This window comes from Varanus komodoensis, unplaced genomic scaffold (assembly GCF_004798865.1).
Source record: "Varanus komodoensis strain SLA01 unplaced genomic scaffold, ASM479886v1 scaffold52, whole genome shotgun sequence".
NCBI lineage: Eukaryota > Metazoa > Chordata > Lepidosauria > Squamata > Varanidae > Varanus > Varanus komodoensis.
Window position 1 is genome coordinate 2,147,447 of NW_025336114.1, and position 25,417 is coordinate 2,172,863.

Below are 25,417 nucleotides of genomic sequence, written 5' to 3' on the forward strand. Positions count from 1 at the left end.
ACTGTGCCTCTTAATTGTTCTCTGTGCTATTAGCCAAACGACTGCAAGTGACACTTTTAAAAGCACAGTTTCATGTGATGCTGCATCCGTACTGCACACTTACTGGGCTCTAGACTTTGCATCTTGAACCTTATCGTAAGCCTACCACATGGAAAGAAAGCCTTCCCAATGCCATTGGGAGTTACTTTCATTTCATGAAATCAGTTTTGGCAGTGTGGGGGATAAAAGAGGGGGACGGGTTGAGATTAACCATCATCTTGTATAGCTTTATAAAGCAAGGCCATCTTTCCACAGCAGGATGTAGAAGCATCACCTGCACTGGTCCAAATGGCCTCCTCCCTCAATCCTGTCAGTCTATTCACCAGTGGCAAAACTGGGACAGGGGACATGGTAACAATTGTCTATAGAGGGCAGATGGAGATAGAAGGAAATTACCAGCAATGCAGAGCCCTGAACACCCGCCTCTGTTTGAAGCCCATGTCAAGTGGGTTCTGCTGGGGAACTGGGCAGGAATGAAGTCCAGGAGGCTGCAGCAACAGCAAAACAGGTTGCAGTGGCAAAAAATAAAAAAGCTAGGGGTTGATTTGGGCCTTCCCTTTCCCCTAATCCCTTGAATGTGGAGCCCCATCTGTTGTCATGCCTGCTGGGTACTTCAGTTAAACAAGAAGACAAACACAAAATGTGCCATCCTCATAGGCAAACAGTTAACAATCCAGCTTATTCAGATTATATGGATTTTGGCTGACCAGGCTTCACAGAACTCAATGGGACAAAATTACTTGAAATCTCAAAGGAAGCATGTAGCAAGAAGGAGAACAGCGCCCCCAGCTCCTGATCAGTCTCTTGGCTGTCACCATCTAGAACAGGGATGGGAAAGAGATAGATTGCAGGCCAAGAGCAGAGCCTGGCCAGTTTTTAGTAATGAGAAGAGGGGTGGGGACAAGCATGGGAAGCCACCCAAATGCAAAATTCATCAATGTTTTCATCAGGGAAAAATGAATTGGAGATTGCAGTATGGTCTGGGACAAAGGGATGGCTTTTGGACTTGCAGGAATTCATCCAAAGCACTCTGTTCAAAAATGTCTGGTTGGTCGTATCACATTTTATAATAGCTTTTCTCAACTTGAGCAGCAGTCCAAAGCTTCTAATACTTTTTTTTTAGAAGTTTTGATTTCTAGACTACCTTCCCGATGGCATGCTGTTCCCAAAGATGCTCACCTGGTACTGACAGTCTATTATGTTTTCATCAGCAGAAACAGCCATGCTTCTTTTCCCAGGCATGTGGGCATCAGTTATAAGTGGTGGAAAGGTTTGTGTGCTTTTTGTGTTCTATTTTTTACACTGTGTCTTTATGGTACTTCTTTGTATTATTCTGCTGATTATAATTTATATCAATTTTAGGTTTGTTCCTATAACATTAATTGTATATTCCCATATATCCACATGAATAGGGAAATATATATTCCCATATATTCACAGTTGCTTCAAGGTTGCTTTTTACAGTGGAAAGCAATGCAGAATCTTAATAATAGTAATGTAATATTTTCTCATTTAGCATAAATAATAGTATCCGCCTATCGCTGAAATTTAATTTAGTAGATGCTCGTTTCTGGGAAGTTTGCAAAGTTTGCCTTGGTGGGCCTTGACCTGGACTGGATTCCACAAAGCATGTGCTATATTCTTAAGCCAGAGAACATTTTGAAGATCACTTTGCTCCAAGCTTGGCCTAAAGTTCTCAGAGCAGACCTTTCAGCCACATTCTGGGAAGGGCTGGGGTCTTGTTCTCACAATCCCCTGAGAAACCATGGAAAAGTTTGGCTCATGGGGATGCCCTGTTGCTCCAGGAAAAGCTGGATCAAATTACTGGCATGCCATCAACAACCCACCTTTAGGGTGTTGTGTGGAGAATTGGGAGCATGCAAAGACTGAATTTCGTGCCTGCAGCAGCAAGTCTATCTTGCTGGTATTCTGAGAGCAGCTGGCTAGTGCTCCGCTCTGTCTGAAACTATGGAGAGAATAGGCCCATGAACTGGTATGGAGAGGGCTTTCACCAGGTGAACCACTGGTCCTGTTTAGGACAATGAAAGCATGAGGCTGCAACAACAACAAGCCATGGAGAAGAAAGGTGGCCAAAGGCATCCACAAGCAGCACAAACTGTAAGCATCTGTGGCTGTTCTGGACAGGCACAGGAAGGACTGGGTGTGGTGTGCTCAGTGCCTGTGGAATGGAATAAAATGTCATGGAAGATACCTGAGTGGAAAGAGGATGTGAACACTTCAAACTGCAACATTTTGTTGCAAGCCAGTCTTTAAAAACCTATTCATAATTCTTGCCAAAGCCTGTAATATCCGATTGATTTGTATTTTAAAAAAGACAGGCTAGTTTGATTCTATTCCTGAATGACGTCAACAGTTGTTTTGCATACATAAATCAGAGCTGCACAATACTTTTTGTGTGCGTCATCGCCTGGAGGGGAGAGAATATGAGAGTAGATTGATCCAACCATGTAAATGGAAAATGAAAATTGCTTTCTTATTGCAAAACAAAGTTAAGTTGAAGATAATATCTATAAACACAGATATAGCTGGGAACACCCATATTTTCATTTGGTATGTGCACAAAGGGGGCTTCATGCTGCTGACGGTCAAAAAATACCTAATACTTTCAAATGAAACCAGAATAAAAATAGAAAACGTAGCTGTGCCTGTTTAGAAGGAAAAAAAATACGTATCAGTGCAATACATTTATCAGGCGAACCAAAATGTGGCAAAATAGTGCGCAAGTCCTGTGTTTTCTAGAACTGTTTCCTCAGTGAAGACATTACACAAATCATCAGGTGATGGGAAAAGGAAAACAAAATAAAAAAAACAGGCTGACGATGAAGTCTTTGCATAAGCGATGAGTCACAGTTTTAAAACTGAATTTGGGAGTATGCAGCAGACGCCCAAAGTAGCCCATATCTGGTAGTATGCATAATGCAGATTGACACCAAGAGATGGGGGGCACAGGGATAAAGAAACAGTCCACAGACAGTTGGGATGGAGAAACATACAATGGCTTATCCTGTGCCCCCATTTTTACAAATAGAAAACACAGATGCTGCCCAGGCCTTCATAAAACCATACATGAAACATACTAGGGAAAGAGAAGTAGAAAGAAAATAGACAGTTTCTGCATTCTGCATTGCTGAAGTTAATTTTAGATGATGTACTAGTTTTTTTAAAATAGCCACTACAAAACATATTGAGTAGCTTGATCCAGTATTTGGAGGAAATGTACCTTCTGAGAAAAAATCCAGATCTTCAGATGATAGAAAAATCTCCCTCCTCCTCCAGCAGAGAAGTCCTAATCCACTCATATGTATCCCCCCGCCAACAGGTTGCTCGGCATTTAAAGTCCCACTCTTTGTTTTCTTGCCAACTGAAGTTGGGCACTTGTCCATCCACATGGGGCAGGGCCTTCTCAGCAGTGGCAGCAGCGTTGCAGAATCCTCTTCCCAAGGAAGTGCGAGCTCCACCATAGGATGCATTTAGCTGCCTGATCAAAAACCTGCCTTTTCAGAAAGGCCTGTGCAATTAGTTGCTTTAGTTATGTTGTTTCTCCTGCTTCTGTAATGGGGCTATTCATTTTTACTGGTGTGCAACTATTTTTTTCCACTCTGTTGTGCTCTGTTTTTGTTCATCATGTGACAGAAGCTTACTGTTTTTAAATTATTTCCTCAGAAGCTGCCTTGAATGTTATTGAAGAGACACCTGGACATCTATTTTTACAATAACAGAATAAAATGTCTGTTTATTCATTTATTTCTATTATTTTAGCAATAATCAACTGAAATAGATTAGGCTAGCTGTGCCACTTCTACCCGTTAACTACATATTCATATTCATTTGGAAAGTACTTGAAACTAGCAAGCAAAGCATCACTGGAAAGGTAGCTCAGGAATCCACATCCCCTTTCTTGACATAACATTCAATTTTTGCATGTTATTATTAATCAGTGGTATTATTGCCTGGTATGTCCCAGAGGAACACTTTCTCAGAAAAAAGATAGTTATCAGTCCTTTAATATGGCTTTTAATGTCCCCCATTGTACCAGCTGCCTTGTAACTGGATATAACTTTCTAAACTCATGCAATCTACTCTGAGAAAAAAATGAAAATCTTATTTTCACATCTAGGCTGACTGCTGTTCTTCATCTTGTAACAATGAAAACAAGGTTAGTGAGCACCAAGAACTCAGCCTGCTATGAAAAGCAGAATCCGGACATGCAGAATCCAGGCTCTCTGGATGATGGATTTTATACCAAAAGGCAAACTAGGACCATGGTTCTGACCCTCCCTAGCTGACAAGCTCCATCCCTCCCACACTCACTGCTCATTCTCAGTCCTTGTGGTAATTCTGTCTATTGTGACAAGCAGGTTGTGGGCCAACGAAACAAACCACATTTACTACAGGAGCTGTTACAGATGGACAAAGAGAGCATAGCTAGGTAGATAAGAGACAGAAAGGAAGGTAGCTAGACGACAGAAAGGTATATAATGCTTTTTGGAATTAAATGGCTGGAAAACAGCAGAGACCAGCAGGTGATAGCTCATTAAAATGTATGCATTGCTGTTTTCAATGGTGGACTGTCCTAGAAATTAAGGAAATGTTAGAAAAGTTTTATCATGCAAATGCAGTGAAGCCTTTTGGTCTTTAATTCTCCAGAGTGATCAGTGAAAGACAGCCCTTCCATTTTTGGTCTCTGCTGAAAATCCATCAATCCTCACAGTTTAAGCCCATGGACGCCTATGAAATTTTAGCTGTCTGCAGATATTCAGGTAGATTTCAACTTCATATACATGTTTTACTTCTGGAAATAGTTTTTACTATTTAACAGAGACTTACTTGCCAGTGGCATGACATTCATCTATGGCTAAATGTACTTTCGTGGCTTTTGTTACCATTCTAAGTTATTATTTTTAAATCCGGATCATGATGCGCAGAGGCCACGACAAAGAATAGTGCAAAGGGGGTGGTTCATGATGTCAAACTTCACTGGGCAACATTTAGCACCCGAATAGATCTAGGCCTACCCAATGTTACAGCTTCTCTCCTTGCAATAATGTAGCCATAGGATTTGTGAAAGTGGTGAAATGCTCACAAAGGAGCTGCCACCACCATGCTTCTGTCTGCTGAGCCGCTGGATTAGCCGTCCACCAGCGAGCAGGGGATGCCAAGGGTTATGGGCAATGCCAGCTGGCCGTTTAGGGGGAGACGTGCTAAGCTCTCTGCAGAGCTTGAATGCATACATGCACTGTTGGCGGCTAGTTTTAGTACCAAACTAATTCCTAGGTTCACCAGGCACTCATGCAACACCCCTGGGGGAGTGGTTGCCAGTAGTTCTTTCCCTCTACCATGTACTGAGTGTAAAGCATAATAGGAATGTTCATTCCTTAGTCTCACAAAGCCACCTTCCTCTCTTGGGCGTATGCATGTATTAGCCTCTGCACAGAGCAACTGCACAGGGCTGGTATCAAAGGCAGACATGGTCAGGTGCCTACCAGGGCCCACTGACCAGGCCTCTAGAGTCATGGCTTTTCTGCACTGTAGCAACCTGCTTTAACACCTGCTTGGCCTTGCCAAGCAAACAGAAGGGTAGGACCCACTCTAGATGTTAGAGGGTGTCTTGAGGCTATTGAGGATGTCTTGCTGAATGGACCTCAAAAAACTGGAGCCAGCACTGCCACTACATCAGACAAGAGGCTTTGGGTTGGAAGGAATGGTAGGCTGGGCGTGCATCTCCATCATAGAATTCGATTGTTCTGCGGAAGTGTATGACCTGGGCCAAAACAGTGCTCCTCCTAGCGGTCAAAAACCCTACCTGCATTTGCTTGCCTTGCTTCTTGGACCAACATTTTAGAGGCAAGCCAGTTGTGACCACAAATACTTGTACACTATCTGGGAGGTGGGTGTTGCGCAGAACTAGGCTGACAGCTATGCAAAATGCATGAAAAAATAAAAATAAAAGATAGCTGCATGTTTATACAACTCCCCTTCTCAGGTTACTTTCCTCTTCTCAAGATTCTTCAGCACTGCCAGACAGCTCTCCTGTGACATGCTTGCAAAAATACTGTTGATATCAGAAGTTCAGGAAGGAGGGCACTGGTTTTAAGCTGAGAGAGCATGACCAGAACCATTAAAAAGTTGGCTAACATATCCAAGCTTGAGATAACATATCCAAGGTTGCAGTTATATACTTACTTGACGAGTAAATCCCATTGAGCTCAGTGGGGCTTTGCTTCCGAGTAGGCATGAATAAGTTTGCGCTGCAAATGCTCATCTACACCTGAAATGACTAAGCATGCAATTTTGGGATGGATATTGGTTATGGAGTCTGACTCACAATTCAGGTACCCCCAAATAATTATATTTAAGTGATTCTTGCTCTGCTAAAATTGTTCAAACAAACAGGGCTGAATTACTTAAATGTAAAACCCCATTTATATGTTGAGAAAAGTGGGTAGAAGGAACATTTGGAAAAGCTGATCAGGCTTTCCTCTCCTGTACCAGCATAGGCACTATCTTGTCCTCTCATTTCGCTAAACAAAGACAATCCGTTATTGGCTATATGTCCAACACCACTGCATGCTACAGAAAATTAAAAAAGGCAGGGCACACACATTGGTTTTCCCAGCTTCTGAATGAGGCACCATATATGCCATATATTATCAAGCTGATAATAGGGCTGTAACAAGACCTTTTGTTTCGGGCTCTTATATTTTGCAGCATCAGTCCTAAATATCTCTTGCAAATGCACAATATCCCTGGACTCACTTTCTACATGGTCCTCTGTCTGGATCTGTGGCTGTAACTCTGTGCCTGCATATATGCCTATTCATATGTGCATCTCAATCTTGAAATACTGGTTCCAAGATTTTTACATAACACTAGCTTCTGAACTAAGGTGCCAACCAATATAGTTGATGGACTTTCCTAAAAACAAAGGCGGCCATGTTTGCCGTAAGAAAAATATCCAAGATCCACATCAATGCAAGGTTCACTAGGTTAATTCAAAGAGGACTCCCACCACCACCACACACACAAACATGGAGGTTTTCAAGATCTCCATTTAAACTCTCCTCCATAACATCTTATGACTGTGTTGCAACAACCACACCATCCCGTCAGCCTGTCCCCGCATCGCTTCCTTCTCCAGTCCAAACTGCCTTTTGCAACATCTTGCCTGATGAAGAGAACTGGGGAACTTGAATGCTTGCCCTTTTGGGGGGGGGGGCACAGAGCAGTGGTGGTGATCTTTGAGCTGGCCTAATAAAATATTATGCTACCTTCATTTTGGATTCACTCTTTGCTTTGACCAGTGGAAGTAGTCCAGAGCCTCATATCTAGTGAAACAGACTGCAGCCCATGACTGTGTACGCCATACTAAATTTATTAGGCTTTCAGAAGCTACAGAACTCATTACTTTGACGGAGAAGATTTCTAGTTCTAGGTGCATATTCCCTTGGTGTTTATTGAAGAGAGACAAAACACCATTTGTGTGGCACCCCAATATCCACTGCACTGGACAGTAGCAGCACACTCTCTTAAGGCAGGAGGAAAACTGCTTGTGACATAAAGGCAATCAATCCAGGGACCATCCACGGGCCATTCATACGTCTCTGATCCCACACGTAGGTCTTGGCCGAAAAGCAAATGCCTGAGCACTTCCACAGATGAAATACAGCTACACAGATTGGTATCTATCTCCCACAAAAGAAAGAGATGGCATTGTGTCTACTTTTCATATGTTTTATTATAAAGAAAGGTAGGATAAGCATTGTGAGCCAAAATGTGCAGGTACTGTACAAACAGCACCAGAAAGAAAATAAAAAATAATAATTAAAAAAACCATGGAAAACGCACTTTTCATAAACTGTAATTCTGCTTTCTAATTTTTTTTTCATAAATAGACAAAAATCCTTGTCAGCAATTTTAAATAGATGGACATATGGCTGAAAAAAATATAATAATGCCATATAGTATGGATATAAATTGTCCATTTCTTGCTGTACAAATAATAGAAACGAGTTTGGCAGGGTTTTTTTGTTTCTTGTTTTATACACATGTCCATTCTATGTATAACTAAAAAAATGTGCTACAGTTAATATAAAATGCTTTTACTATAAAGTAAACTACTATTTTTTCACAAAAAAATCTTAAAGATGTCTTTAGCACAGTTCTAAAACATTTAGTAAGCTACTTACAACTATCCAACAAATTATATTTCTCATGGTCTTTTTTTCACATTGTTTCCCTCTCATATTTGCACTTCTGCTTCCCATCTGCTCCATCCACCCAACCTCCAAACAATAGGTTTTATTTTTTTTCTTTGCCAGACATCCAAGGCCTTTTGCATGTACAATATTCACATAGACTTCACATTTGTCTTGCACAAAGTTTAGTGCCATTTAGCAAGTCATCAAAAGAGTGTCTCCTCCTGCTGAGCCAAGCCTAATAATGCCTTTGAGTGCTGTGCCTGAGTCTGTGCTGAATCTAAAAAGCAGTTTGCTAGGAAAAGGGTCCATAGCTAAGCTGGTGGCAAGCAGAGAAGGGTGTGTGCAGGGTGGGGTAGTCTTCTGTAAATTTTGTTCTTTTATGATTTATGCAAGGTTGGCTTCCATGTACAGTAGAATTCTTAGAAGAAAGACAGAGACAGAGAGGAGGAGGAGAGAAGGAAAGGGATTCACTGCTCTCAGAGCCAGGATATGAAGCCAAAGGCGAGGTGCTCTCCTGTCCACGTGGCTTGCTTGATGCCCATCGGGGTAGCCTGTAACACAGACTCTCTTAAATGTCCTTCCTTGTCACCTTTGCAGAATGGAGATGTCAGGGCTTAAGTGAGGTAGAGTGACTTGTCCCTTGGCAGCATGCTAGAAGAGAGACAAAGGGAAGAGGACAAGTGAAACTTTTGCACATAACTGCAACCCATGGTTTCCTGCCCTGTCCAGCATTTGCCTTGCAAATAATAATATTTTCTCAGTCTCTGGGTTATTTATTCCTGGGTTATTTGTTCCCTCCTTCCTTGGCCTGCTCCTTTCTGTATCCCAAGTGCTTTGGTAGTACAAGCTAGTAGTATGGCTATATTGTATTTCCATTTAATCCAGTAGGATTTAGATTTTACTAAACTTGCCTTCTGCCTCTGCAGCCAGCAGACCATGAAGGACCCATACCTCTGGGATCATGCCTTGAACAGTCCAGAATTTGCAAACCAACAACAAAGAATGGGTCTTCTTTCTGTGTTGTTCATGGCCAACAAACCATGGTTTGCTAGTATGGCTGAATTTGAAAACCCAGAATTAATGAATCTAGCCTGTAAGAATAATAATAAAAAGGTAGCCAATAGACCAACACACACAAACATTCTAAACCAATGCTTTGCAAAGGTATATGCTACCCACTAGGTTTTTAAAAATATGAGATATAACAAACAAAGTCTACTTGGCCACTGTTAGTATTATCAATACTTGTAGGATATAAAGAAATAAATGGGCAGATTCAAGCAACCCTCTCTCCTCTACCCCACTTTTTATTTTGGCTTAAAATGCATAATGACTCTAGTGACTGCAGAGGCATAATACAGTAATTAAAATAATTGAGATATTTGCCATTTAATCCAGTGGGATATAGATGGAAGTCTGGTTTTGGAAAGAAGCTTTTCTTTGTGAAAGTTGGCTTCTTGAAGAATGATGCAAAATTTGGTGTCTATTTCATTTTGACTGTACTTGTCACCTTTCCTTATTAAAACTCCTTATCTCACTGATTTGTTGAACCCTTGTCAGATAGTCAAGATGAGGCACAAACATTGAAATGCCGTAGAAATGAAAACTGCCAGTTAATTAAATGGTATATTTATAAAAGCACACAGATATTGAAGTGAAATTAGTACAATGGATCTCATATAGTAGATAAGCCCCTGATTACCTATATCTTTCCTGAATAGCAAGATGGCTACAACTGTTTTCTTCTCAGAAAAGGTTGCCAGTCATTGCAAAACTGATTAGACCCCCCATAACAGCCAAACAAGGTGGAAAGCTCAAAAGCAACTGGATATATAAATGCCTGTTTTCAATCTCCCACTCCCTTCTGATAATACTTTCTCCTCAATTCTCCCTCCCTGTGTGCTTTGTAAGCTTGAGAACTAAGCCTGAATTTTATTTTTGACAAGAGCATTAGAGAAACAGCATTTGTCTCAAAACTGGGATAAAAATATAAATACACAAATGTGCTGCATTTGGCCATAATTTCATTCCAGTTAGGATGAAGAACTCCCATTTCTTACTTGTTTCATCTTTGTTCTTTTTGTTACCAAGAACTTGCAAAAGTCTGCTTATGACAGCCATGGGAAGTGTAGAAGTTGGACCTACATTTTGCAGGACTCTTGTGGGATCAGTGCAGAGACAGACATCATTCCTCCTCATAAGGTGTCTGCTGGTGAATGACAAGCCTTTTTATTGCATATTTATTGCCTATATTTTGTATGTTTTTCTCTGTACACCACACCTTAAGAGAGTTTTACTTAAAAGGCAGCCTAAAAAATAAAATTAAAAATAGGAGAGCAAACTTTTCCCATTTCTGTTGCTGCTAAAATGTGGCCAAGTGCCCTCATGAAGTTGTTTCATCAGCAGCCCTCTTTTAAACCCTCTTGGCGAGGCCTTGTTACCTTTTACATCTGCTTGGCAATGGCCATTTGCAGACCATCAAATGGAACAATTCTGGGCAGCAGTGATTACCTTCTTTATTATAGTCCAACAGCAGTAGCTCAGACTCCCAGATTTAATCCCTGGCATCTTCAGATAGGGCTGTGAAATACTCTGGTCTGAAATCCTGGAGAGCTGCTGCCAGTCAGTGTTAACAGTATTGAGCTGCATGGCCAGATGGCTTAACTTAGTATGTCAGCTTCCTCTGTTTCTGCAGTAATGAAATTTGTAGGAGGATATCCTCATTGTCAGGTGCCTCGTGATGCTTAGGGTTATAACTGGCTTGGGCTAATGGTCAATGCAAGCTGTTGCTGGTGCTTTTAGCTGCTCCATTGTGCTTCTCTGTATAATTTGCCTGAACAATTAACTCTGGCTGGCATTCTAGAAAAAATCTAAATAACAGGTGGGACAGGCCCTCCCCTTTGAGATTGCCTGTTTGGTACTGTTAAGAAGACTGGCTACAAAGGAACAAGATTTTAACTTTAACTTTCTGCTCCATTCAACTGGAATTCTCCATCATGAGCCAGTTCAGCACTCCTATGTTTATTAGGTTGTCCAACCAGATCCATCCATATAATGTCCCTGGAAGGACCACTCTAGCTTGCAGTCTGACAGATTGCCTGTCCCTCTTCCATTTACCTGGTTTTGTTGGATACCCAACTCCTGTCAATTTGAGTCTTCTACCTAACTCCAAGGATTCCAGCTGACATGTGTATTGGCTGCAGGACCTTTCCAGTCAGCTAATACAACCACAGAGTCCTCTCTAAAGCTTACCTTATATCTGAAACAATGTTGCAATCCAAACAGCAAGTCCACACTTAAACTACAGCAGTGGAAAGGGTTAGGGAGTTGGCCATCTGATGTTCAAATTGAGCAGCACAGTTTGAAAAAAAACACGGGATAGCTCCCTTGGTTATTATCTTAGAAGGCTAAAGGCAGGGCACAAATTGCTAACTTGGGGAAAGAAAGAGGATGTGGATTTCATGAAGCCATCCTTCTCCTGAATTCGAGTTCAGGGCCCCAAGCCCCTGGGATTCTCAATTTTCTGCCTGCTGTCTCTAGGACAGTTGGCTTGGTTCATCTGCTCTTCTTCCTTCACTCCCCATTATTCTTGAAGTATATATAGAAAGTTCCATTCCATATCCCTCCCCTCCCCCTTAGGCATTTATCTAGGTAACACCAAGTTTGGTTGCACTATTTAGCAAAAGCGGAGTAATGGAGGAGAGGTGATGAAGTGCTCCATTTTCTGGAGTTTCACCACTTTTTGGCAATTCTGTTACTTTAAAATTGTTACAGTATTTTAAATCTTTGCACTACTATACGTTTTTATTAGGGTTTTTCCCTATCATTTTATCCTCTATTTTACTTTCAATCTTTTAGAGTATTTTACGGATTAAATTGTTGTGACCTGTCCAGAGAGCTTCAGTTACTGGGTGGTATGGAAATGTAAAAATAAGTAAACTTTATATGCACTTAATACATGTAAGCTGCCACAGACATGCAACTAAGGTCATCTTCCATTTCCAAAGCAGATGTATGAAGAAACACAGCCTGAGTCTTTATATGCATGAATCCTATTATGTTCAATAGAAGTTCCACTCACAAATGCCTTCCTACATCAGAGTGGCAATATTTTATCCTGTTTAATGGAATTGTTACAGTTCACAGAATAGTTGTGCAGCTCAAGTCCTGAAAAATGAATTTATCTATGATGCTTCCGAAGTTAAAGATGCCATTATCCCATTTTACAAAGGAAGAGAATGGTTGGGTTCATACAGCACAGTAACCCACTCAAGGATGTTTATGGGTTGAGTGGGTTGTTGTTGAACCATGAATTGCCTCAACACATCCATACTAATAAACCACGGTTTGTTAAATACAAACAACCAATACAAACCCATGGTTTGTTGTTGAGTTGTGAAGTGTGGTTAACTAAACATAGTTTCTTAGTGCAGTTGGGTTCAGACAACATAACCTACATTTCAATAACAAGGCCCACTGAGTTACTCAACCCATACATGTGGATTGGTGTGTTGTCTGAAGACAGTCACAAACTCACCTTGCCATTACTGTGATTTATTTTGAGGGGAATGAGATTGATTTCAAAAGAACTTGAGGGCAAACCAGATAATAGCAGTCTTTTGCTTAAGCTCTTTGTTTCAATCATGTAAAAGCAAGGCATGGTGCTTGATTTTTACAGCAAAAGATACATGAAAAGAAGGTTGCTATCAATAATCCCTCAAATGCTTTTCTCAGAAACTAAACTGTGACCCCAGGAGTGTGCTAACTAGCAGGGAAGTATTGGTGAGAAGAGGCTATGAGAATGTAAGAGTTTGGAGATTTCTGCTACTCTCACCTTTATAACTCATTTTCCTCCTAAAAGTCAGACCCACCACCAGCTTCCACTCCTTTACATGTGACTGCAGCAGACCCAGCTGGAAAGAAATGGGTCAGCAGCCATTATGTCATGTTTGGCCCTGTATTGTGGCTAACCTTTGCTGGATTGTACTCCAGGGATTAAGCATAAAAACTAGAGCAGGAACAATGAGAACATAATACAGCACTTCGCTGATCTATCTGTTTGCAAAAGATGCTATCACTGTATCGTCTCCATCACATTTCTCTCTAATAACTCACTTATCAGTACCTTTTATAATCTGCATTTAAATGTTCTGTCTTCCTATGCTCAGCAAAGATATAACATGAGCATAAAGTAGTGAGGCCTTCTAGTACCAAAACTTCATTAATTTTACAAACTACTCTCCCAAACACATTACGAGTATTACTATAAATAATTGAATCTAAACTAAGTGTGTTTGCCATGTTTTATCTTTGCTTTTTTATGGCATTTGCTCACTTACTCAAGTGATTTGGAAGACTGAATAATTTGGGATGCATCTTCCAGTCACCAGCATGAATTAGTGTAGTCTGTTTTTGTTTGGACAAACTGACTGTATGCAAGTCAGCAGCTCTGTGTGATTTGTTTCACAAACTAATGCTCTGCTTAGGCTACTTATCCCAGAGTGCTCCAATGGCCACTCTGGACTAAAAGGTTTAAAAAACTCAGCCTAAATTACAAAGTTTGATTAAGATGCCCAGAAAGCAGCTCATATATGGTAGCAAGAAAGAGTAAACAGTAATTAACTGTGGGGGATATGAGCAACTGACAATTATTCAGTAGTCTAATGTCTGATAAACAGAAAAGACAAATCAAAACACAGCCATAGCTTTTAAAGGGAAAAGCTCAGCAGTCATTGCTATTACTACAGTGGAATAAGTCCTCCGGAAATAACCGAGCATATATTAATGGTCTGAGGCTCAGCTGCTATTACAACTCAGATGTGGTACATGATGATGATTATGCTGGAACAAAGCTTCATTCTGATAAGATGGACTGTGAAGAAACACAAGATCAACTGCAGGATATTACAAACCGTGGGTCCTGCATGTTTCGGTAAAAAGCCACCTCAATTAAAAACATATTCAAAAGAGGCTTTTGCACAACAAATGCCTCTACCTCATTACAGGGATACCTTACAGGGATAGAATGCTACACTCTGTGTCGCTCCCATTGCTCCAGCTTCAAAAGGTGGCTGTCCCCCACACAACCAAACTATGTATTCATTGGACTCGGACAACATGATTACTCACACCAAATTGCTGTGTGTGGGATGCCGTTGAACTGTGGGTTTTGTTGAAACATGGGTTATGGCGCTGTTTGAACCCAGCTGAGCTAACAAGTCATGGGTTGTTAAACATGAACAACCCATGAAGAGAACCCAAGGTCTGTTGTTGGGTTGTGAATGGTTGATTGTTCAACATAGTTTGTTTTCTCACTTGTTTTGTTTTTCATTTGTGCAATGTGTTCAACAGAGCATATTCAAGCAGCAAACATTATGAAAGAACTGGGAGCAGGATTCAGCCGGGGACGCCATTTGATACAGGCCATCATAGATCATGAACTAGGCCAGAACCATGGAATCTTTTGTCCCTTGCTGGAATTTTTACTGTAGCATATAAGTGACAGGAGTTAATTCACCTCCATAATCTTCTATAATGATTTTCTGTCATTCTCAGCATAATCTGCATGGTTTGAATATTCTTTTCCAGGCGTATGAGATAACAGCACGGAATCTGACATTTTCACTGTGACAAAGGCATGATATGCGAGAACTTTGCTCTTGCCTGGCATGGGGCAGTGTGCCACAAAACAACATCTTGCCAGCATGCTAAACAGCTAGTTTAGTTCCTTAAAGCTCCTACCTGCCCATTACATTCATGTTGCATTTGGATACTCTATCATTTGTCAATATTCAATAGGTATAAATATTAGTTTCTCTCTCTCTCTCTCTCTCCTCTCTGTCTCTCTCTATATATTTATATTAAGCTATAAAATGAAGCTACACTTAAGGGAGGCCTCTAACCCACACCACCTCCAGACCATATGGCTCTTTACGTAAAACCTGCTTTATGGAACATGCATATGTGAGGTGTTTAAAAATCAGCCTCTTCTACTGCAGACATAATCACATATAAGAAATTGTTGGAACAGAACAGAAAGTACAAACTTGGGAAAGTCCTGAATGCTAATAGGTTGCCTGAATTTGTTTGCTTCCTGAATTATAACAACACACCATCATTTTCTTCCTACTGCAAAGTAATGCATATATTGGCACATAAGATGACCCTTAAAACCAAAAATAGAAAAGCAAAAATGGGGGGGGGGGATCATCTTAAATGCCCAACATATATGAAGAGCCCAAAATATTGACCTCATCTTGTATGTGAGTTGTCTTACACACTTACAAACACAGTATTATTTATTCCACAACAGGTTCTGTGTGGATATGTCTTGTAGGATGGACCCAGTCAAGTATTTGGGTCATGAACAGCACCAGTTCAGTGAGCCTTGTGGAAAATGATGGAAAAAGAGGATAGAGAGAGGTTTTCTTTCCTCTGTCCTGACACTAGAATTTGCTGTGTACCCGATCCATTAAAACTGAATGGCAAGAGATTCAGGATAGACAAAAGGACACAGGTCTTCACACAGCACATAGCCCGACTACAGACTTTGCCAGTGCACGATGAAGCGATGGCTGCTAACTTGGATGGCTTCTCAGTGCCAGTTGCCGAGTAATATGAGTGGGGAGATTCCTTGCTCTCATGTCCCACTTGAAGGCTGCCTGCAGGCTCCCAGATGGCCCCCGCGACCCCAGAATCCTGACCTGGATAGGCTTTGTTTTGATCCAGCAGGGCTCTTCGTATATGTCATGGTGCACAGCTGGTCTGTACAGGCCTTTTGCACTTTCAAGATGATCGAAAACCGGCTTTTTCCTTCTCAGGAGAAGCAGTTGATGCACTTCTTTCAGCACCTGGATGCAGGAGCTGTGGGGATGGGGGGTGGGGATCTTATGGATCTAGCCTTGTAGTTGGGAATCCAAAAACTCCTGTGCCCATTTAAACAGTGCCTAAGGGCACTGTGCTGGAAGTGACATTGTAACCATTAATATAATCTATTCCTCATAGTCAGGGAAGTCCCATAGCTCCATGGTACACATGTGCTTTGTATGCAGGAAGTTCACTCCTGAGCAGAATCCTGAAATGCCCCCTGCTTCCACAATGGGGTAATGAAGCAAACACTAATTCAATTCGCTGCCTTGCTGCTCTACCCCACTGCTTTAGGAGGGCTGAATATCTGCTCCATAGGCTGGATGAGAAAAGGAAGTGGGTTAGCCACTTCATCCATTCCTACCCAATCATGCTGTGCTCACCAGATTCTGCTGCAAGCAGGCAGAATAGGTCTATGACCTGTGGCAAAAGGCTGCATGGCTGACCCAATGTTCTCACAGAGGCTCATGATTACAGTTATGTACTTCTAGACATGTCCTCTGACTAAAACCAAAACTTTAAAAAGCTTTAATAAAAAGTAAATCAAAATAAAATTAAATAAAATAAAAAGTTTTATTTTTAAGTTTGCAAAGGGATCTAGCTTTGCATAGGTTAGGACAGCACATAGCCTGAGGCAGCGCACTGTGGAGCCTTGCTTCAGAGCTATCAAGAGTCCCCAGGCATGGCCAGACACCCTGGGGAAGGGGAGTGTCTGCCCACCCAGGAGCCTGTTCCACAGCAGCAGGGAAGGGGCAGCTCTATAACCACGTGCTTCAGACTGCTTCCTCCGGCTGCAAACTGTACTGATTTTAAAGCTCTGCATTTGCTAGGGAAATCCACTACCTACTGCATGGAGAGGGCATAGCAGACTTGAAACACATGAACATGTTAAAATGGATACATTTCAAATATGACTTGGCCATGCACCGCCACTTCCTCCAGTAATCAAGCATGCATGCAGAGCTCCAGCTATCAAGTGTTTATTATGTTGGAGCCATGGCACTGAAAGATGGTGAGACACACATCGTCTCTAGCTATTACTGAAGGGGACCATTTCCTTGAGCTTTCTTTTTAAAAGGGTCAGCATTTGAAAGTGGCTTCTTACCAAATCAATAGCTTCTTCACGCCAACATTAGCTAACTTTACAGCATGTTTAGTCTTAAATGCACAAACCAGTTTTACCATGATGCTGGAAGATTATTTATAGCCCAACTTGTCTAAAAGCAAGCCAAAATCACCACCAACCAGTACTTTTCTAAACTTCCCTAAGGGTTTATATTCACAAAGGATACACTGGCAAACCATCGGTATAGCAAAGCAATTTTAAACCAGACAGCATGTAAGCCTAAGGGACCAGAACAATATTTACTTCTGCAAAAGAAATAGTGGCACTATCTATGCTGAAGTACCACTAGAAGTACATACTTGGCATGCCACCCCACTGCAGCCAGCAAGAAAAAGCTTTTCTGGATGGGATGAGATTTCAAGACATATACCACAGACTTCTTAAGAAACAATCAAGTAAAAACACCCACTACTGCTGCATTCACATTACAAACTGATTTAACCAAGGAACCCCTGAGCAATGTAATTTGTAAAGCCATCGAGCAGATTCTCAAAGAGAAATCTTGAGCTGCCTCAGATAATTGCAGTTCTCAGAAGTCCTTTTGGAAACACATGAATGTCACTTGCCAGTCAAACTGGTTTATGTTTACAATGGATAAAGGGCAGAAGAAAAAAAAGCTCTAGTGCTTTCCTACCCATCCATGTGCAACTAGTCAGTGTTAAATCTTATTCTCACAGCAACTGATGAAATGATAAATGTGAACCTGGATTGCAGAACTTTAGACTCACATAACTGAACTATTCTTGATACAAAAATGATATCCTACACATAGAAAAGTAAAAACCACGAACATGATTTCTCGTTTGCATTCCTCTATGCCATGCTATTTTTCATAGTGCAGGGATGATAATGATAATGATGATGATAACGATGATGATTATTACTGTAGGCACCTTCTTGTGAGGGCAGGGCTGTAACTAATGCTTCCTGCCATTGTTCTAGTGTTTTCTAGGTTCAAAGGACTGATAAAACGACAGCAGGCAACAGCTGGGAGAGTAAACGCTACCACCATGATGACTACAGAAAGACTGAAGGCTGCAAAATATGTGATTCTGTAAAACCTTTCAGGGCTTCCAAAGACTTTGTTTCAAGCTAAAAAATAATTGGATCAGGTCTATATTTTTCCTTCTCATGGGCAGGATATTTACACTGCATTTACTCAGGATGGGATGAACATTAGGAAACCAGTCACAATACTAAGTGGGGATATTAGATATGGATTGGACTGCTGTGCAATCATATTCCTTGCTGCATGCTTAACAATATTTTTTCTGTGCAGTACTTAGAACCCCTGGACTGCAGGCCGCATCAGTGATGGGTGCCCCACTCCAACCCTCAGAGTCCCCTGACAACACACCCTCGGAGGACATGCCCCACTGTCACGGCTGATCTTGGTAACAAAGGGATGCTCCTGCAGGCACAGCCTGTGTTCCTCGCATAGACATCTCTACCACATTCCCTCTGAGACAGCATGGAGGATCAGGACAGTCTGAACCCACTCCCTGGACTAAGTGGGAGAAGGGTTCATGGCAAACAGTGGAAAGAATGGAAAGCTGCAGCAAGATCAAATGGCCAGTTCCAAAATTAATTCTATAAATCCTCTGTGCGGACAAGCAAAAAGAAATCCAGCATAGCTCACCCAAGGAAGGCCATGAGAATCCATTCACCCAGTTTCTCAATATAATAGGAAACGTACTGGCTTTCCCCCATTCCCAAGTACCATTTTTCTAGCCACTCTACTAGGTAGATTTGATAGCTTCCAAGTACATGTGCCGTGCCAGATGGATGCTTGCATTGGTGGAAAGTTTCTCTGTATGTTTACAGATTTATTACCAATTTTCACTGGCAGAAAATATGGAAGGCTATGGGGAAATGTAACTGGGGAGACCTCTTGCTGCAGAGACTTACTTGTTCAAGCATCTCTGTCACAAAGAACCCTATTTAGGTACTGTGGTACATATCCACTGGCACAGTTCTAAGTATTGTCTTTGTGTGAGATCATGAGTCCAAACATAATATGTGAACTGGAAAATCCTGAATACTGGTACACAGCAATTTCCATGATTATACCACACAGAAGTGCCGCAATGAACTTGAAAATTGTGGTTGGGTAATTCCTGCGATTACCCAGTTAACTGATTTTGACTTATATGGCCCATAGGTATATGGAGAATAAGAGAACAAGGACTATTTAGGAACAAGAAGAAGCAGGGATGTGTGTAAAAATGTGCCCTTCTTTCCTATTCACCTTTCTCTCTGTCCCCTCTTATCATTGAGTTTTGGCATCTGAGCGTCTTCCCAAGCCTGGGCACATGGTTAGGTAATACAGATTGCTTTTGTCATGCATGAAAGGAAGACAGACAGCTGAAGATAAATGCTGAGTTTTTGTCAAATCAAAACTGGGCCATTTTAGTCTGAAAATTCACACAATTGTTTTGGGAACAAGATAGTTTCATTTCTTGGAAAGGCAAGGTAGTAAATAAAAACACACTCATGTTCAAAACAAATGCGAATGTTTTTGGAACATGGTGTTTTGATTACTTCATTATTCTCTCTTCTTGACCTTTAAATGACAAACTACTGTGTCCCTGATTCTGCAAATAAATGAAGTTTAGATGCCCTCTGAGCAAGCTGCAGTTCCTTATTTTGTCTACTAGCCTGCAGTGGTTAATCCCACACTCTCTGCTGGGGAAATCGTTGTCCCAGTCGGTGTTTCCTGGGGGATTTGATGCACCAGGTGATCGTGGCCCAACACTGTTCTGAAAGTCGGATGAAATATGTGAAAAGTCCTAAGTGTGGAAGACAATAACAAGAAAAGGAGACATTATATAACCTGGATATGAGTAGAAAAATCTGGCTTTACATGTAGCCACTTGAAGTAAACATCCCAAACAGCACAATCCCAACTGAGCAAAATTCTTAGAGCTGTATCTGAGCAAGCCAATGGAATTCAATCATTTGCTCAAGAACTTGATTTGATCCCAGAAACATCCAACCCATTGTTGCTTTTAAAAAGATGTCTGCCTTTTTTTGGTGACTTTGTTTTACAAGAAGAAATTTTAGAAAAACAGCATTCCATATTTATTATCCATACTGTGCACACTGAAGGATGTTTTTACTTGTGTTTACAGTTATTTTTCCAATTTTAACCAGTTTTCCAAAAGAAATACATTTCTCAGTGGTGTGAAACATTAAGTAACCACTTGAAGTAAACATTCCAAACAGCACAATCCCAACTGAGCAAAATTCTTAGAGCTGTATCTGAGCAAGCCAATGGAATTCAATCATTTGCTCAAGAACTTGATTTGATCCCAGAAACATCCAACCCATTGTTGCTTTTAAAAAGATGTCTGCCTTTTTTTGGTGACTTTGGTGCATGACCTAATCATAAACAAATGGTCAATATATTTTAATCAGAAAAGCATAATATCTACTTTCAAATCTTTATTGAAATTAAACTTTACAGATAATTTGATCTAATGATAAAAAAATCCCCAGTTTCTAAAGTTCTAGTTCTAAGTTATTCCAGAGCAGTCTCACTGACTTTAACTACTATTAGTTTCATTTCACCATGATTATTCTGATGCTGGTGTGTGGATTTTAACTTTGCAAGGTGGTAATTTATCACAATAATAAACTTTGATAGATATTGGGGTACATTTATATTTCCCTCTGAAGACCACTCCTCATTCTTGGTCTCAAAACCAAGCTAGAGGCATCAACAATGATATTTATTAGACAAAAAGACTTGCAATAAAGCTATTTCATTTGTCCTGCTGCTGATATTGCTCATTGTATAGGCACATGACAGCTCAGAAGAGAATGGGCAATGCATCAAAGGAAAGTTGACCCCCAGATCCATGGAGGATTCCGCCCATGTTTGTACCTTGCCCGTGTTTGTAACCCAAGCATCTACTCTCCATTAGTTGCCAGAGCAATGTGCTATTTCATAAATCACAGAAACAGTGGCTAATAGAAAAGTGGCAATATTGACCAATCCAAGTGCCTCCCCAAAAGGTTAATGCATTTTATTAGAGAATTTGAATTATGATGGCACAGAAAGCAATTATAATTAGCAGGGTTTACATGTCAGTTGAACAGACAGTGAAAAATAAAAGTGATACAGAAGATTCATAAACACTTCGAAGATCAGCGAAATGGTACTCTGGATAAAGGGGTATGCAACTCTTTCCTCTGATGCCTTTTTCCTAGTATAAATCAGGCCCTGTCTCCCAGAAGTTGCTAGTTTATTCACAAGGGAGAAATAGCATGGGAGGAAAAGACTGAGCACTCCCTTCCAGAGCACAATTTCTGCAGTTCTCAAAGCAGCATAATGGGGGTAGCTAAACAAGCAAACATAAGCATGGGAGAGCCAATCAGGGAGTCAGATGTCACATCTATTTTGGCCATTAAGTACACAGAGCTCAGAGGCACAGAGCACGTCCCTTCTTAAGGAATCACTATGCACAACCCAAAGCACTCACCTGCTGGCCTGGTGGTGAAGAGTTCATTGGGGGCTGTACCTGTAGTGCCATAGAAGGAGACAAAATGGGTTGCTGTGGGACCTGCTGCATGCTGAGGGGCTGATTAAGGATGGAGCTCTGTGGGTGGTGCAAAGACAGCTGCTGATGGAGAGGGGGGCTGATCTGGAAAGAAGGGGGTGGTGAGGCACTGATGCTGGGCAACATAGGTTTGGAATTCAGGGTCCTGGAGAGGCTGGGATGAGGGTGTCCACGATAACTCTGCAGATCTGATGGGGACAAGAAAGAGCCCAAGCCTGGATAAGGTGATGAGGCCTGTGGTGGCATTGTATACAAGGGCTGTTTTGGTGGGATCATTTTTGAAGGTTGGTTGGTCTGAGCATTTTTTGTCTCCCCTTGGTCAGCTGAGCTCTGTGGGTGAGAAAGACAAGACACAGAGCAAACAAAAGATGAGTCACGAATATGAAGTAAGCACAGATCTAGATGACAGGATGGCATTGTTCACTTCCCCTTCGAAACAGCATCCTGGATTCTGAATGACGCTAAGAAAAGAAATATATGAACAAGTTGTATAATACATGATTTAGTATGTCTTCCCAACGTTTGCAACTCATAAATAGATAGGGGGAAATAGAGTAGAAAGCAGTGTGGCATGGAGACATTTCCTCAGCAGCTTTCACTTTTCATCTTTACTTCTTATGATCAAGGGCTACTGAAGCAGATAGGCAACTAAATTAGATCCAGGTAGCAGAGAGATTCAGTTCCAAAAGACCCTTCTGTCCTGATGAATTTTCAGAGATTCAGTCTGGTTGTCCTTGGGGGTGTTTTCCAACTGCAAATGCTACCACACTTGTGTCTAACCTGCGTGTTTTGTTCCTGTGAAAGCCATTTTGTCTACTACTATAATACTGTAACTGAAGCAACATTTGGAACCTAGCATTACTTCCCATGGTAATAGAAGATGATACAATTAACTGGGGCTTATGATTTTAGATGAAAACCAACAAAATGAGTATTGGCAAAGATGAAACAATAATTCTGCTTTCTCTGCAATTTTCTAGGTGAAGTATAGCATCTGAAACTTTTCATGCATAATCTTATAAGCACTAATAGTAGCACAAATGGACCTGTGGTTGATAACATGGAACACTTCTAGAAATTATAACATATAATAGGATAGGAACCTTATGCGTAACTTCCCATGTAGAAGGTACCAAGATGATGCCTCTTCCCAAGGTTCTGGGAGCCCCTGTCAGAGTGGCCATGGTCTTGACAGACCATCAAGCAGCTTCTTGTCATTTTTACTTTATTTGGGTTACACTTTTAATTTATTAAGGGTGCAGTCCTAAGGCTGCAGAGTCTAGATGGCCAAAGGATAATTAGAAGTCACAGCTGTAACCTTGGAAACCTGCTTTGAGGCTGGAGATGGGTCTCCAAAATTACAAGAGGGACCTCGGGGATGGAATTTTGTGGGTGGGGAAGGAAGGAGAAATAGTCTGCATGCCAGCAGACCCTATTCATAAAAGACCCCATACACAATTTAAAACAAATGTAAAAAGCTAGCATTGCTTATGCAAATTAAATCATTAAGATCTATTTAAGCAACAAACAAAGCTCCAATAGAATAGCCCACTAATAAAATGCCCTACAGGGGCAGTCTTAACCTGATGCCAAAAAGATATTAAAGTTGGCCTCAGTGGGGAGAGCATTCCAAAATTGGGGGGCCTCCACTGAAAAGGCCCTTCTCCTTGTTGCCACCAACCAAACCCCCTTTGGATGATTAGATCCTGGGACCAAGGTCAAATTCCAAAATCATTCTACTGAGATCCACAGCAGCTTGAAACCTCAGAGCAGAGGAAAGCATTTGAGTGGTAATGGAATTGGGAAAAAATGTATGTGTGAAAAGAGAAATACAGTGGTTCTTATTTAGTTATTTTTTTTAATACTGTCTATATTTCTTGGAAATCTCAAGACATTTTACAAAACTTATGTCTTCCTTGGTGTCTACAGACGCCTTTTCTAATCTGGTGCCCTCCAGATTTGCTGGCTTACAATTCCCACTGCCACTCACTATTGCTCATGCGGACTGGGGTTGAGGGGAGTTGTGGTTCAATATATCTGGAGCACATTGGGGAAGTTGTGAATTTCCAAACTGAGGGAAAGTTCAGACAGAACACTGTCTATATATGATAGTTACCTTTCTACATGTCATACTGGTTTAGTAGGTTGCCTTAGATCAGGGGTGGGCAATTAATTTTCCTATGGGGCCACATGAGAAACTTTGACAGTTGTTAAGGGCCAGACCAATACACTTACAGCTCTGCTCAATATATATCTCTATAAAAACAGTAAATGAAACATTACAATGATACAATGAAAATGTGGAGCACAAAACAACACTATTTAAAGAATATTCACAAAAACAGTAACATTAACATTACATGAAAAGCAATAAATTCAATTCAATTTAGCAGATCCTTCAAAATAAAAGCAGTGCAGTTGTATTGCTTGCATCTATATTACGACAATATATATATTTGCATTGACTTTTAATTTGCCAGTGACCTCATGCAGGCCAGTCAGGGTCAGCCATCGGGCCGGATGTGGCCCGCGGGCCGTACAATGCCCAGGTCTGCCTTAGATGCATGGAATTTTTAACTCTTTCTCCATGTATCTATCTATCTATCTATCTATCTATCTATCTATCTATCTATCTATCTATTTATCTATCTATCGTGCAAGAGATAAGGGTTTAAATCATTTGTTGCAAAGGATAAGTGTAAGTGATTTTTTTTTTTGCTCTTCAAGTCCTCATTCCAAGTTTAAAAATGAAAGTCACCTTTTAAAACTCTCTTTAAAAAAAAAAGCACACAACAGTTATTACTGGTGCCTTGCTAAATGCAGCAAGATACTGCACCAATGAATTATACATGGCATGAACAGAATACCAATATCAAGATATCCAACCTTAAATACATTCAGTGCAGTTATGAATCTTTTTAAACACTTAAACCAATGAAAGGGACTCAGATTATTTCCTTTTTGACCTTTTTGCCACAGCTCTTAACCTTCAAGTATGGCTCAGTTAACTCCCCAGGCAAGGTTCCTCTGTGCTCACTCAACAGCATGAAGTGTGTTTACTTCGATTTTAATTATACTGAAATTAAAATTATGCAGGGTTCTTTTTAAAAGTAAATGTAATTCCTCACAATACTAATTTAAAAGCTTGGTTCTGCTTGGCCACTTGTATGGCTGGCTTAGAGAACTGTACATGTTTTTTGAGCTTTGTGCCTTTGATCATTTCGGTCAAGGTACATTTACTATCCAGCTGTTTTTCTCCATTGTGTATTCACTAGAAAGCACATCCAGGTAGCTCACTAGGGAGCACGCCCAGTTCATCCTGCATCAGTCTGCATGCTGGTGACAGTCAAGAGATGGAAGCTTTTTTCTTATGCCCTCATGATGAAAGATCACAAATGTGAGAACAAGAAGTGGGGTTTTCCATCCTTTCCCATCAAATGTTATTCTATTTTGATATAAGGTTGAATGTTTAAATAAATAAATACATAAATAAAATACAGACTTCAAAAAAGGATGCCACCTGAACATTAACTAATTAAATGAAAATGGCAAAATTAGGTTTGTTGATGCCAGGTTTTACTATAGCATGGCTGGACTTGTGGGGC

The 25,417-nt window shown here is 40.9% G+C and overlaps 1 protein-coding gene across 3 annotated transcripts in view; it reads right to left on the reverse strand.

Moving 5' to 3' along the window:
- Nucleotides 1–7,697: 7,697 nt before the first annotated feature.
- TOX2 (TOX high mobility group box family member 2) overlaps nucleotides 7,698–25,417 on the reverse strand; it is a 250,921-nt gene continuing 233,201 nt past the window's right edge. For all 3 annotated transcript variants that reach the window (XM_044447516.1, XM_044447515.1, XM_044447514.1), the window contains 3 exons: nucleotides 21,735–22,142; nucleotides 19,909–20,039; nucleotides 7,698–8,909 (listed from right to left, as the gene is read on the reverse strand). In XM_044447516.1, coding sequence (XP_044303451.1) covers nucleotides 8,873–8,909; nucleotides 19,909–20,039; nucleotides 21,735–22,142 — 576 coding nt within the window. In that variant the 3' untranslated portion in view covers nucleotides 7,698–8,872. The remainder of the gene's footprint in view (nucleotides 8,910–19,908; nucleotides 20,040–21,734; nucleotides 22,143–25,417) is intronic.